This window comes from Salvelinus fontinalis, chromosome 16, assembly GCF_029448725.1.
Source record: "Salvelinus fontinalis isolate EN_2023a chromosome 16, ASM2944872v1, whole genome shotgun sequence".
Classification (NCBI taxonomy): Eukaryota; Metazoa; Chordata; class Actinopteri; order Salmoniformes; family Salmonidae; genus Salvelinus; species Salvelinus fontinalis.
Genome location: NC_074680.1, coordinates 22,851,386 through 22,867,273, shown reverse-complemented (window position 1 = coordinate 22,867,273; position 15,888 = coordinate 22,851,386). Strand labels below are relative to the sequence as shown.

Genomic DNA, 15,888 nt, shown 5'->3' with positions numbered 1-15,888 from the left:
ATCTCAGCCCTGGCCTTAGACCTTGTTGCCAGTTAGGCTGTAATCTCAGCCCTGGCCTTAGACCTTGTTGCCAGTTAGGCTGTAATCTCAGCCCTGGCCTTAGACCTTGTTGCCAGTTAGGCTGTAATCTCAGCCCTGGCCTTAGACCTTGTTGCCCATCCCTGACCCTGCTGAAGGTGAATGTAATATTTGTTCAGTACAGTAACCAGTTTTCCCTTTCACTCTGTCCCTTCCTACTTTCCCATTCTGCAGGCCACCAAAGAGGTGATAGAGCGCGAGGCTCCAGGGATGGCCCTAGCTATGCTGATGGGCTCCCTTCAGGTCACACCTCTGGGCATGCTCTCCAGGCCTGTCTGTGGAATCAGAGGCAAAACCCTCATCATCAACCTACCTGGCAGCAAGAAGGGCTCACAGGTAAAATCTGGTGTGTGTGTGTGTGTGTGTACTCTCCTTGACCTCTGACCCCTAACTCTCTATTCCTACAGGAGTGTTTCCAGTTCATCCTTCCAGCTCTGCCCCACGCCATTGACCTGCTGCGGGATGCGGATGTGAAGGTGAAGGATGTCCATGAGGCTCTGGAGGACCTGCCCTCACCCCCACCGCCCCTCTCCCCGCCCCTCACCCTCAACAGCATTGCCTGTACCCAGACAGAGGACAAGGTGACACTCTTTGGCTCTCCTCCTATGCGTTTGCATTCCTTATTGGAAGAAAAAGTGGGTGATATACACATCCCACACCGCATGATGATGAGGGCCTTACATGGTGATGAGAGGACCCTACATGATAATGCGATATTCCTACATGATGATGATGAGAGTCCCCTACATGATAATGAGAGGAGATCCCTACATGATAATGAGATATTCCTACATGATAATGAGAGGACCCTACTTGATGAGGAGAGGTCCCTACAGGATATTGAGATATTCCTACATGATAATGAGAGGACCCTACATGATGATGAGAGGGCCTTACATGATAATGAGAGGAGATCCCTACATTATATTGAGAGGAGGTCCCTACATGCTAATGAGAGGAGGTCCCTACATGCTAATGAGATGCGGTCCCTACATGATAATGAGAGGAGGTCCCTACATGATATTGAGAGGAGGTCCCTACATGATAATGAGAGGAGGTCCCTACATGATAATGATAGGAGGTCCCTACATGCTAATGAGAGGAGGTCCCTACATGATAATGAGAGGAGGTCCCTACATGCTAATGAGAGGAGGTCCCTACATGCTAATGAGAGGAGGTCCCTACATGCTAATGAGAGGAGGATCCCTACATGCTAATGAGAGGAGGATCCCTACATGCTAATGAGAGGAGGTCGCTACATGCTAATGAGAGGAGGTCCCTACATGATATTGAGAGGAGGTACCTACATGCTAATGAGAGGAGGTCCCTACATGCTAATGAGAGGAGGTCCCTAAATGCTAATGAGAGGAGGTCCCTACATGCTAATGAGAGGAGGTCCCGACATGCTAATGAGAGGAGGTCCCTACATGCTAATGAGAGGAGGTCCCTACATGCTAATGAGAGGAGGTCCCTACATGCTAATGAGAGGAGGTCCCTACATGATATTGAGAGGAGGTCCCTACATGCTAATGAGAGGAGGTCCCTACATGATATTGAGAGGAGGTCCCGACATGCTAATGAGAGGAGGTCCCTACATGCTAATGAGAGGAGGCCCCTACATGATAATGAGAGGAGGTCCCTACATGCTAATGAGAGGAGGTCCCTACATGCTGATGAGAAGAGGTCCCTACATGCTAATGAGAGGAGTCCCTACATGCTAATGAGAGGAGGTCCATACAAGCTGATGAGAGGAGGTCCCTACATGCTGATGAGAGGAGGTCCCTACATGCTAATGAGAGGAGGTCCCTACATGCTGATGAGAGGAGGTCCCTACATGCTAATGAGAGGAGGTCCATACATGCTAATGAGAGGAGGTCCATACAAGCTGATGAGAGGAGGTCCCTACATGCTGATGAGAGGAGGTCCCTACATGCTAATGAGAGGAGGTCCCTACATGCTAATGAGAGGAGGTCCCTACAAGCTGATGAGAGGAGGTCCATACAAGCTGATGAGAGGAGGTCCATACAAGCTGATGAGAGGAGGTCCCTACATGCTGATGAGAGGAGGTCCATACAAGCTGATGAGAGGAGGTCCCTACAAGCTGATGTTTACATGAAATAAAGCTGCCTCACAGTGCTTACTTCCTGCACCATAATCACATAATTTCCACTTCACAGAAGTCTCTCAGTTTGTAGCAGTACTTACAGTAGCTCTAGCTGCTTTTACAGTTGTTATTTTATCCATATGTTATTACATTCACCAGCGTGAGTTGTGGTGTTTTCTTAATAAAGTGTATTATTATTATAAGGGTGTGCAGTGTGAGGATGATGATGATGATGATGATGATGAGGATGATGAGAAGATGAAGGACAGATGCTTGATGTCCACCGAGCACCACCACGCCCACCATCTCCACTCCCACTCCCACGGACACAACTCACACATCACCGCCGCCGCCATCGCTGCCAAGGTAAACACACAATGGCCTGTTGCTGTTTCTCATGTTCGAATCCTCAAGTTAACTTCAACATGGATATTTCAGCCCAGAAGTTCTTTATAAAATTAATTATTTTTTGACCCAGAGAAAAGAAGTGAGATCTAGCAGAAATAGAGAGATAGAGGAAGGAGAAAAGAGGAAGATGAATGGGTGGAGAGGAAAATGGAGTGTGAGGGCTGAACGAGGGATAAGAGAGGAAGAAAGGGAGCTTGGTCTCAGAATACATGCATTGTGTCTGCTACATTAGAAACCGATCTCCCTGTTCACTGCATTACTGCACGTGTGCTGAGCCTTCAATTTGCTACATCAGTACGTCTGTGTGTGTTTACCTGTCGTGTGTGTATATATGCGTGTGTGCGTGCCTATTATGTGTGTATTCATGTTTCATCCTGTGTTGACCATCCATCACCAGAAGGGGAAGCCCCAGCACCATAACCATGCTGTTGTCATGGCTAAAGGTAGCCACTATCTACCTGGTCTGGTATCTAACCTCCCCCCTGCCCCACCTCATTACACCTGCTCCTGCTCTGGAGACCAGCCGATAACGGTAAGACCCCTCAAATCTGCCCACCCACCCACCCTCATGTCACACGTCGCTCCTACTTCACATACCACTGTACTCTGCACCCCATCCATCCCATAATTCCTCCCTGCAAACTTGAACACCATGCATCTCAAAAGTGCTCGATCCCGTCCTCTCCCCGCCTCCTTTTCAGATCTGAGGAGAGGAATCTTAGGAGGTGAGGAGGCGAGGAATGAAGAAGGACTTTTGAGATTCACCCCATCTTGTATAGGTCATGACGCGTGGTGTATCGCTAGGTGGAGCCCGACAGTGTTATTAGCGCTATCTTGGTTAGCCTGTGTTGCTAATTAGCGGAGTGGGGTTCAGTGCTGGGCTGCCAGTAAAGCCTATGGGCCCACTAGCACCGCTCAAATGAGCCGTGCGGATCACAGTCGCAGATCCACACATCCACAGCAGCAGTCCTGGGGGGAAACTGTGGGCCTGCTTGGCCCGTCTGTCTCCTCACAGGCTCACTCTCGCATTGCAGCCATACTATGTATGGCACACACACACACACACACACACACACACACACACACACACACACACACACACACACACACACACACACACACACACACACACACACACACACACACACACAAAAAGACTCTCACACACACACACACACACACACACACACACACACACACACACACACACACACACACACACAAAAAGACTCTCACACACACGCACACACACACAAAAACACTCACACACACACGCACACACACACACACACAAAAACACTCACACACACACACAAAAACACTCACACACACACACACACAAAAACACACACACACACACACACACACACACAAAAACACTCTCACACACACACACACGCACACACACACACACTCTCACACACACACACACTCTCACACACACATACAAAAACACACACACACACACACACACACAAAAACACTCTCACACACACACACACTCTCACACACACACACACTCTCACACACACACACAAAAACACACACACACACACACACACAAAAACACTCTCACACACACACACACACACACACACACACACACACACACACACACACACACACACACACACACACACACACACACACACACACACACACACACAGAGTTTAACAATCATCTGGAACTACTGTTTAATGATGTTTAGAATGCATTTATATTGTTACAGTTATTACAAAAGTCTACCTGGCCAATCAGAAAACAGATGACTGACTGGCCAGACTGACTGACCAATCTGTGTGTGCTTTCGAGATGTCTTTTATCTGTGTGTGTTATAGTAGAGATTACAGTGCTGTTTGTACACAGCTTTCCTCTCTTTTACTGTGAGGATAAGATAACTACTTGTGTGTGTTGTAGATATTGCTTACCCGTTCTGTCTGTCTGTCTGTCTGTCTGTCTGTCTGTCTGTCTGTCTGTCTGTCTGTCTGTCTGTCTGTCTGTCTGTCTGTCTGTCTGTCTGTCTGTTGTAGTAGTAGTAGTAAAAAATATTAGTAGTAGTAGTAAAAAATATTAGTAGTAGTAGTAAAAAATATTAGTAGTAGTAGTAAAAAATATTAGTAGTAGTAGTAAAAAATATAACTAGTAATAACTTCTCTCTCCATAGATCCCAGACAGCATAATCTCTAGGGGTGTGCAGGTTCTTCCCAGAGACACAACTTCTCTGAGCACCACGCCCTCCGAGTCGCCACGCGCCCAGGCCACCTCGCGCCTCTCCACTGCCTCCTGCCCCACACCCAAAGTAAGACACCTCCTGTAACTATTCTTAAACCTACCCCACTGCCCATCCATCTTCCCCTCCACCTGCCACCATGCCCAGTCCTCTCACATCCTAACACTACCCTCCCTCCTCCCACCTTGCTGCTGCCTCCCCCTCACTCTGACCCATCAAGGCTTGGAGGTGGAGGCCTATTGCTTCTTGACTCCCTCCATCTCCCCTCCTCCATGCTTTTAGGGGAGGTCATTTATTGGATCTCTTTGGTTCTGTAACTCTGAGATCATGTCCAGTATGTTGTCCGTTGATTGGGTGGAATTATAGGCTCCTCCTCCTAACCTCGATTCCATCCTATCCCCATACTTTAATTTAACATTTGAACATTTTATTTCCTGACTGTAGAAACATCCTGTGATTGGTCACAGCACACAGAGGGGCGGACGATTGACCTCTGCTGGAGTGTCCTGTTCAGTCTTTGATTGACAGGTGTCATGTTGTTTATATCTGTTTCAAACTGCACTGTGGCCATGGAAACAAACAAACCAGACATACATAGTGCTGCTGTTCATGTCCTAACACTACCTGTGTTCTGTTCCTCACAATGTTGCTGAGTTAACAGAGAGGGGGAGTGGTAGGGGAAAGAGGAGAGGAGGTGTAACTTGACTAGATCAGACTGGTGAGAGGAGAGGAGGTGTAACTTGACTAGATCAGACTGATGAGAGGAGGTGTAACTTGACTAGATCAGACTGGTGAGAGGAGAGGAGGTGTAACTTGACTAGATCAGACTGGTGAGAGGAGAGGAGGTGTAACTTGACTAGATCAGACTGGTGAGAGGAGAGGAGGTGTAACTTGACTAGATCAGACTGGTGAGAGGAGAGGAGGTGTAACTTGACTAGATCAGACTGATGAGAGGAGGTGTAACTTGACTAGATCAGACTGGTGAGAGGATAGGAGGTGTAACTTGACTAGATCAGACTGGTGAGAGGATAGGAGTGGTGACTTGACTAGATCAGACTGGTGAGAGGAGAGGAGTGGTGAATTGACTAGATCAGACTGGTGAGAGGAGAGGAGGTGTAACTTGACTAGATCAGACTGATGGGAGGAGAGGAGGTGTAACTTGACTAGATCAGACTGGTGAGAGGAGAGGAGGTGTAACTTGACTAGATCAGACTGATGAGAGGAGGTGTAACTTGACTAGATCAGACTGGTGAGAGGAGAGGAGGTGTAACTTGACTAGATCAGACTGGTGAGAGGAGAGGAGGTGTAACTTGACTAGATCAGACTGGTGAGAGGAGAGGAGGTGTAACTTGACTAGATCAGACTGGTGAGAGGAGAGGAGGTGTAACTTGACTAGATCAGACTGATGAGAGGAGGTGTAACTTGACTAGATCAGACTGGTGAGAGGATAGGAGGTGTAACTTGACTAGATCAGACTGGTGAGAGGAGAGGAGGTGTAACTTGACTAGATCAGACTGGTGAGAGGAGAGGAGGTGTAACTTGACTAGATCAGACTGGTGAGAGGAGAGGAGGTGTAACTTGACTAGATCAGACTGGTGAGAGGAGAGGAGTTGTAACTTGACTAGATCAGACTGGTGAGAGGAGAGGAGGTGTAACTTGACTAGATCAGACTGGTGAGAGGAGAGGAGTGGTGACTTGACTAGATCAGACTGGTGAGAGGAGAGGAGGTGTAACTTGACTAGATCAGACTGGTGAGAGGAGAGGAGGTGTAACTTGACTAGATCAGACTGGTGAGAGGTGGTGTAACTTGACTAGATCAGACTGGTGAGAGGAGAGGTGGTGTAACTTGACTAGATCAGACTGGATGGTAGACTTTGTCTTCCAAACCCATTCTCATCATGTCGTGATTTTAACAGCTAGGTCTATTTCTGTGGAGGATTGTGGCTTTGCAGCCACTGTGATCATTCCATACCTCCGTACGTCCATTTCTCATGTCTTGAACTTGTGTTGAGTCTGTCTCCTCCTGGTGAGATGTTCCATAGGGGAAGGCTGTATCTGTCTCCTGGTGAGATGTTCCATAGGGGAAGGCTGTATCTGTCTCCTCCTGGTGAGGTGTTCCATAGGGGAAGGCTGTATCTGTCTCCTCCTGGTGAGATGTTCCATAGGGGAAGGCTGTATCTGTCTCCTCCTGGTGAGGTGTTCCATAGGGGAAGGCTGTATCTGTCTCCTGGTGAGATGTTCCATAGGGGAAGGCTGTATCTGTCTCCTCCTGGTGAGGTGTTCCATAGGGGAAGGCTGTATCTGTCTCCTCCTGGTGAGATGTTCCATAGGGGAAGGCTGTATCTGTCTCCTGGTGAGATGTTCCATAGGGGAAGGCTGTATCTGTCTCCTCCTGGTGAGGTGTTCCATAGGGGAAGGCTGTATCTGTCTCCTCCTGGTGAGATGTTCCATAGGGGAAGGCTGTATCTGTCTCCTCCTGGTGAGGTGTTCCATAGGGGAAGGCTGTATCTGTCTCCTGGTGAGATGTTCCATAGGGGAAGGCTGTATCTGTCTCCTCCTGGTGAGGTGTTCCATAGGGGAAGGCTGTATCTGTCTCCTCCTGGTGAGGTGTTCCATAGGGGAAGGCTGTATCTGTCTCCTCCTGGTGAGATGTTCCATAGGGGAAGGCTGTATCTGTCTCCTCCTGGTGAGATGTTCCATAGGGGAAGGCTGTATCTGTCTCCTCCTGGTGAGATGTTCCATAGGGGAAGGCTGTATCTGTCTCCTCCTGGTGAGATGTTCCATAGGGGAAGGCTGTATCTGTCTCCTCCTGGTGAGATGTTCCATAGGGGAAGGCTGTATCTGTCTCCTCCTGGTGAGGTGTTCCATAGGGGAAGGCTGTATCTGTCTCCTCCTGGTGAGATGTTCCATAGGGGAAGGCTGTATCTGTCTCCTAGTGGTGAGGTGTTCCATAGGGGAAGGCTGTATCTGTCTCCTCCTGGTGAGATGTTCCATAGGGGAAGGCTGTATCTGTCTCCTCCTGGTGAGGTGTTCCATAGGGGAAGGCTGTATCTGTCTCCTCCTGGTGAGATGTTCCATAGGGGAAGGCTGTATCTGTCTCCTCCTGGTGAGATGTTCCATAGGGGAAGGCTGTATCTGTCTCCTCCTGGTGAGATGTTCCATAGGGGAAGGTTGTATCTGTCTCCTCCTGGTGAGATGTTCCATAGGGGAAGGCTGTATCTGTCTCCTCCTGGTGAGATGTTCCATAGGGGAAGGCTGTATCTGTCTCCTGGTGAGGTGTTCCATAGGGGAAGCCTGTATCTGTCTCCTCCTGGTGAGGTGTTCCATAGGGGAAGGCTGTATCTGTCTCCTCCTGGTGAGGTGTTCCATAGGGGAAGGCTGTGTGAATCAAGGGAAGCTTCTCTTTCTAAGTGTTTGTTTCTGTTCTTGCCTTCATGTTTGTTTCCACGTGCTCTTCCCCTTACCTCTCCTTACAGCCCTATAAGGCCCATCATCTCGGTATGAACAATAATGTATGTATTAATCAAATAACATTTTATTTGTCACATGCTTCATAAACAACAGGTGTACGCTAACTGTGAAATGCTTGCAGGCCCTTCCCAACAATGCAGAGAGAAAAATACTAACACCAGGAATAAGTACACGATGAGTGATAATAACTTGGCTATATACACGGGGGGCCAGTACTGAGTTGATGTGTAGGGTTATGAGTAGAGGTCGACCGATTAATCGGAATGGCCGATTAATTAGAGCCGATTTCAAGTTTTCATAACAATCAGATTTTTTTTTTTACACCTTTATTTGTCCTTTATTTAACTAGGTAAGTCAGTTAAGAACACATTCTTATTTTCAATGACGGCCTAGGAACGGTGGGTTAACTGCCTTGGTCAGGGGCAGAACGACAGATTTTTACCTTGTCAGCTCGGGGATTCAATCTTGCAACCTTACTAGTCCAATGCTCTAACCACCTGCTTTACATTGCACTCCACGAGGAGCCTGCCTGTTACGCGAATACAGTAAGAAGCCAAGGTAAGTTGCTAGCTAGCATTAAACTTATCTTATAAAAAACAATCAAGCAATCATAATCACTAGTTAACTACACATGGTTGATGATATTACTAGTTTATCTAGCGTGTCCTGCGTTGCATATAATCGATGCGGTGCGCATTCGCGAAAAAGGACTGTCGTTGCTCCAACAGGTACCTAACCATAAACATCAATGCCTTTCTTAAAATCAATACACAAGTATGTATTTTTAATCCTGCATATTTACTTATTATTGCCTGCTAACCTGACTCGTTGCGATCTCTGTGAAGACTATTTCTTCCTAACAAAGACAGTCAACTTCGCCAAACGGGGGATGATTTAACAAAAGTGCAGTTGCGAAAAAAGCACAATTGTTGCATGACTGTACCTAACCATAAACATCAATACCTTTCTTAAAATCAATACACAGAAGTATATATTTTTAAACCTGCACATTTAGCTAAAAGAAATCCAGGTTAGCAGGCAATATTAACCAGGTGAAATTGTGTCACTTCTCTTGCGTTCATTACACGCAGAGTCAGGGTATATGCAACAGTTTGGGCCGCCTAATTTGCCAGAATTTTACGTAATTATGACATAACATTGAAGGTTGTGCAATGTAACAGGAATATTTAGACTTATGGATACCATCCGTTAGATAAAATACGGAACGGTTCCGTATTTCACTGAAAGAATAAACGTCTTGTTTTCAAGATGATCGTTTCCGGATTCGACCATATTAATGACCTAAGGCTCGTATTTCTGTGTGTTATTATGTTATAATTAAGTCTATGATTTGATAGAGCCGTCTGACTGAGCGATGGTAGGCACCAGCAGGCACTCATTCAAACAGCACTTTAGTGTGTTTTGCCAGCAGCTCTTCGTTGTTCTTCAAGCATTGAGCTGTTTATGACTTCAAGCCTATCAACTCCCGAGATGAGGCTGGTGTAACCAATGTGAAATGGCTAGCTAGTTAGCGGGGTGCGCGCTAATAGCGTTTCAAACGTCACTCGCTCTGAGACTTGGAGTGGTTGTTCCCCTTGCTCTGCAAGGGTCGCGGCTTTCGTGGAGCGATGGGTAACGCTGCTTCGAGGGTGGCTGTTGTCGATGTGTTCCTGGTTCGAGCCCAGGTAGGGGCGAGGAGAGGGACGGAAGATATACTGTTACACTGGCACTACTAAAGTGCCTATAAGAACATCCAATAGTCAAAGGTATATGAAATACAAATGGTATAGAGAGAAATTGTCCTATAATAACTACAACCTAAAACTTCTTACCTGGGAATATCGAAGACTCCTGTTAAAAGGAACCACCAGCTTTCATATGTTCTGAGCAAGGAACTTAAACGTTAGCTTTCTTACATGGCACATATTGCACTTTTACTTTCTTCTCCAACACTTTGTTTTTGCATTATTTAAACCAAATTGAACATGTTTCATTATTTATTTGAGGCTAAATTGATTTTATTGATGTATTATATTAAGTTAAAATAAGTGTTCATTCAGTATTGTTGTAATTGTCATTATTACAAATATATATTTTTTTTAATTGGCCGATTAATCAGTATCGGCTTTTTTTCGGGTCCTCCAATAATCGGTATCGGCGTTGAAAAATCATAATCGGTCGACCTCTAGTTATGAGGTAATTCAGGTTGATATGTACATATAGGTAGGGGTGAAGTGACTAGGCAAACGGGGTAGATAATAAACAGCAGCGTATGTGATGATTCAATAGAGTGGTCAATGCAGATAGTCCGGGTAGCTATTTGGTCAACTATGTATCAGTCTTAAGGTATCAGACTTGCTGCATCGGTACCGCTTGCCATGCGGTAGCAGAGAGAACAGTCTATGACTTGGGTGCCTGGTATCTTTGACCATTTTTAGGGCCTTCCTCCGACACTGCCTGGTATAGAGGTGATGTACTGGCATTTGTGCGGTTGAGTCTGTTTCCGCATTAACATTGACTCTTTACAAAGCTCGAAACGTACTTGCTCCTTGCTGAAACAGGTAAGCTGTTGAAGCAAATGAGTCTGTGGCTACAGAAGAGAGACAGACTGACCGTTAGATCCCTGAGTGTTTTGAGGTGATTCTACGATGACCTCAACCCCATGTCCTACAGTAGCCCTCGCCCTAGCCCTGTCTCTAGCTTCTCTGACATGGTGTCAACCCCCTGTCCTACAGTAGCCCTCGCCCTAGCCCTGTCTCTAGCTTCTCTGACATGGTGTCAACCCCCTGTCCTACAGTAGCCCTCGCCCTAACCCTGTCTCTAGCTTCTCTGACATGGTGTCAACCCCCTGTCCTACAGTAGCCCTCGCCCTAACCCTGTCTCTAGCTTCTCTGACATGGTGTCACCCCCCTGTCCTACAGTAGCCCTCGCCCTAGCCCTGTCTCTAGCTTCTCTGACATGGTGTCAACCCCCTGTCCTACAGTAGCCCTCGCCCTAGCCCTGTCTCTAGCTTCTCTGACATGGTGTCAACCCCCTGTCCTACAGTAGCCCTCGCCCTAGCCCTGTCTCTAGCTTCTCTGACATGGTGTCAACCCCCTGTCCTACAGTAGCCCTCGCCTTAGCCCTGTCTCTAGCTTCTCTGACATGGTGTCAACCCCCTGTCCTACAGTAGCCCTCGCCCTAACCCTGTCTCTAGCTTCTCTGACATGGTGTCAACCCCCTGTCCTACAGTAGCCCTCGCCCTAGCCCTGTCTCTAGCTTCTCTGACATGGTGTCAACCCCCTGTCCTACAGTAGCCCTCGCCCTAGCCCTGTCTCTAGCTTCTCTGACATGGTGTCAACCCCCTGTCCTACAGTAGCCCTCGCCCTAGCCCTGTCTCTAGCTTCTCTGACATGGTGTCAACCCCCTGTCCTACAGTAGCCCTCGCCCTAGCCCTGTCTCTAGCTTCTCTGACATGGTGTCAACCCCCTGTCCTACAGTAGCCCTCGCCCTAACCCTGTCTCTAGCTTCTCTGACATGGTGTCAACCCCCTGTCCTACAGTAGCCCTCGCCCTAGCCCTGTCTCTAGCTTCTCTGACATGGTGTCAACCCCCTGTCCTACAGTAGCCATCGCCCTAGCCCTGTCTCTAGCTTCTCTGACATGGTGTCAACCCCCTGTCCTACAGTAGCCCTCGCCCTAGCCCTGTCTCTAGCTTCTCTGACATGGTGTTTTATTAAACAGAGGCTGTCAACAGTGAGAGACACAGGGAGACACTGGGAAAAGAGAAGTCTGGTCTCGTGGGAACCAGGGGTGAAACAAGAAATACTGTATGCAGAGAGGGTTGGATGGTTTGTTGTTCTCTCACCTGTGTTTATTTCTAGAACATTTATATGTGTGTGTGTGTGTGTGTGTGTGTGTGTGTGTGTGTGTGTGTGTGTGTGTGTGTGTGTGTGTGTGTGTGTGTGTATATATATATATATAGTATACTGTACAGCGGTAGATATGTAATGCCAACAAATAATAGAGAGAGAAAGAGAGGCATGTGAAGGAGAGAGAGAAACAGTGATGAGAGAGAAAGAGAGGCATGTGAAGAGAGAGAGAAACAGTGATGAGAGAGAAAGAGAGGCATGTGAATGAGAGAGAGAAACAGTGATGAGAGAGAAAGAGAGGCATGTGAATGAGAGAGAGAAACAGTGATAAGAGAGGCATGTGAAGGAGAGAGAGAAACAGTGATGAGAGAGAAAGAGAGCCATTTGAAGGAGAGAGAGAAACAGTGATGAGAAAGAAAAAGAGGCATGTGAAGGAGAGAGAGAAACAGTGATGAGAGAGAAAGAGACTCATGTGAAGGAGAGAGAGAAACAGTGATGAAAGAGAGGCATGTGAAGGAGAGAGAGAAACAGTGATGAGAGAGAAAGAGAGGTATGTGAGGGAGAGAGAGAAACAGTGATAAGAGAGGCATGTGAAGGAGAGAGAGAAACAGTGATGAGAGAGAAAGAGAGGCATGTGAAGGACAGAGAGAAACAGTGATGAGAGAGAAAGAGAGGCATGTGAAGGAGAGAGAGAAACAGTGATGAGAAAGAAAGAGAGGCATGTGAAGGAGAGAGAGAAACAGTGATGAGAGAGAAAGAGAGGCATGTGAAGGAGAGAGAGAAACAGTGATGAGAGAGAAAGAGAGGCATGTGAAGGAGAGAGAGAAACAGTGATGAGAGAGAAAAAGAGGCATGTGAAGGAGAGAGAGAAACAGTGATGAGAGAGAAAGAGAGGCATGTGAAGGACAGAGAGAAACAGTGATGAGAGAGAAAGAGAGGCATGTGAATGAGAGAGAAACAGTGATGAGAGAGAAAGAGAGGCATGTGAAGGAGAGAGAGAAACAGTGATGAGAGAGAAAAAGAGGCATGTGAAGGAGAGAGAGAAACAGTGATGAGAGAGAAAGAGAGGCATGTGAAGGACAGAGAGAAACAGTGATGAAAGAGAGGCATGTGAAGGAGAGAGAGAAACAGTGATGAGAGAGAGAGGCATGTGAAGGAGAGAGAGAAACAGTGATAAGAGAGGCATGTGAAGGAGAGAGAGAAACAGTGATGAGAGAGAAAGAGGCATGTGAAGGAGAGAGAGAAAAAGTGATGAGAGAGAAAAAGAGGCATGTGAAGGACAGAGAGAAACAGTGATGAGAGAGAAAGAGAGGCATGTGAAGGAGAGAGAGAAACAGTGATGAGAGAGAAAGAGAGGCATGTGAAGGACAGAGAGAAACAGTGATGAAAGAGAGGCATGTGAAGGAGAGAGAGAAACAGTGATGAGAGAGAAAGAGAGGCATGTGAAGGAGAGAGAGAAACAGTGATGAGAGAGAAAGAGAGGCATGTGAAGGAGAGAGAGAAACAGTGATGAGAGAGAAAAAGAGGCATGTGAAGGAGAGAGAGAAACAGTGATGAGAGAGAAAGAGACTCATGTGAAGGAGAGAGAGAAACAGTGATGAGAGAGGCATGTGAAGGAGAGAGAGAAACAGTGATGAAAGAGAGGCATGTGAAGGAGAGAGAGAAACAGTGATGAGAGAGAAAGAGAGGCATGTGAAGGACAGAGAGAAACAGTGATGAAAGAGAGACATGTGAAGGAGAGAGAGAAACAGTGATGAGAGAGAAAGAGAGGCATGTGAATGAGAGAGAGAAACAGTGATGAGAGAGAAAAAGAGGCATGTGAAGGAGAGAGAGAAACAGTGATGAGAGAGAAAGAGAGGCATGTGAAGGAGAGAGAGAAACAGTGATGAGAGAGAAAAAGAGGCATGTGAAGGAGAGAGAGAAACAGTGAGGAGAGAGAAAAAGAGGCATGTGAAGGAGAGAGAGAAACAGTGATGAGAGAGAAAAGAGGCATGTGAAGGAGAGAGAGAAACAGTGATGAGAGAGGCATGTGAAGGAGAGAGAGAAACAGTGATGAGAGAGAAAGAGAGGCATGTGAAGGAGAGAGAGAAACAGTGATAAGAGAGGCATGTGAAGGAGAGAGAGAAACAGTGATGAGAGAGAAAGAGAGGCATGTGAAGGAGAGAGAGAAACAGTGATAAGAGAGGCATGTGAAGGAGAGAGAGAAACAGTGATGAGAGAGAAAGAGAGGCATGTGAAGGAGAGAGAGAAACAGTGATGAGAGAGAAAGAGAGGCATGTGAAGGACAGAGAGAAACAGTGATGAAAGAGAGGCATGTGAAGGAGAGAGAGAAACAGTGATGAGAGAGAGAGGCATGTGAAGGAGAGAGAGAAACAGTGATAAGAGAGGCATGTGAAGGAGAGAGAGAAACAGTGATAAGAGAGAAAGAGGCATGTGAAGGAGAGAGAGAAAAAGTGATGAGAGAGAAAAAGAGGCATGTGAAGGACAGAGAGAAACAGTGATGAGAGAGAAAGAGAGGCATGTGAAGGAGAGAGAGAAACAGTGATGAGAGAGAAAGAGAGGCATGTGAAGGACAGAGAGAAACAGTGATGAAAGAGAGGCATGTGAAGGAGAGAGAGAAACAGTGATGAGAGAGAAAGAGAGGCATGTGAAGGAGAGAGAGAAACAGTGATGAGAGAGAAAGAGAGGCATGTGAAGGAGAGAGAGAAACAGTGATGAGAGAGAAAAAGAGGCATGTGAAGGAGAGAGAGAAACAGTGATGAGAGAGAAAGAGACTCATGTGAAGGAGAGAGAGAAACAGTGATGAGAGAGGCATGTGAAGGAGAGAGAGAAACAGTGATGAAAGAGAGGCATGTGAAGGAGAGAGAGAAACAGTGATGAGAGAGAAAGAGAGGCATGTGAAGGACAGAGAGAAACAGTGATGAAAGAGAGACATGTGAAGGAGAGAGAGAAACAGTGATGAGAGAGAAAGAGAGGCATGTGAAGGAGAGAGAGAAACAGTGATGAGAGAGAAAAAGAGGCATGTGAAGGAGAGAGAGAAACAGTGATGAGAGAGAAAGAGAGGCATGTGAAGGAGAGAGAGAAACAGTGATGAGAGAGAAAAAGAGGCATGTGAAGGAGAGAGAGAAACAGTGAGGAGAGAGAAAAAGAGGCATGTGAAGGAGAGAGAGAAACAGTGATGAGAGAGAAAAGAGGCATGTGAAGGAGAGAGAGAAACAGTGATGAGAGAGAGAGGCATGTGAAGGAGAGAGAGAAACAGTGATGAGAGGCATGTGAAGGAGAGAGAGAAACAGTGATGAGAGAGAAAGAGAGGCATGTGAAGGAGAGAGAGAAACAGTGATAAGAGAGGCATGTGAAGGAGAGAGAGAAACAGTGATGAGAGAGAAAGAGAGGCATGTGAAGGAGAGAGAGAAACAGTGATGAGAGAGAAAGAGAGGCATGTGAAGGACAGAGAGAAACAGTGATGAAAGAGAGGCATGTGAAGGAGAGAGAAACAGTGATGAGAGAGAAAGAGAGGCATGTGAAGGAGAGAGAGAAACAGTGACGAGAGAGAAAGAGGCATGTGAAGGAGAGAGAGAAACAGTGATGAGAGAGAAAAAGAGGCATGTGAAGAGAGAGAGAAACAGTGATGAGAGAGAAAGAGAGGCATGTGAAGGAGAGAGAGAAACAGTGATAAGAGAGGCATGTGAAGGAGAGAGAGAAACAGTGATGAGAGAGAAAGAGAGGCATGTGAAGGAGAGAGAGAAA

General features: G+C 46.8%; 1 protein-coding gene across 11 annotated transcripts in view; it reads left to right on the top strand.

The window, feature by feature from the left end:
* LOC129812827 (gephyrin-like) overlaps positions 1–15,888 on the top strand; it is a 133,098-nt gene that overhangs the window by 57,537 nt on the left and 59,673 nt on the right. For 9 of the 11 annotated variants that reach the window (XM_055864725.1, XM_055864728.1, XM_055864727.1 and 6 more), the window contains exons 5-9: positions 253–414; positions 486–659; positions 2,387–2,548; positions 2,988–3,122; positions 4,756–4,890. In XM_055864725.1, the coding sequence (XP_055720700.1) occupies positions 253–414; positions 486–659; positions 2,387–2,548; positions 2,988–3,122; positions 4,756–4,890 (768 nt within the window). The remainder of the gene's footprint in view (positions 1–252; positions 415–485; positions 660–2,386; positions 2,549–2,987; positions 3,123–4,755; positions 4,891–15,888) is intronic. The other 2 variants (XM_055864726.1, XM_055864731.1) reach the window with 2 other exon arrangements.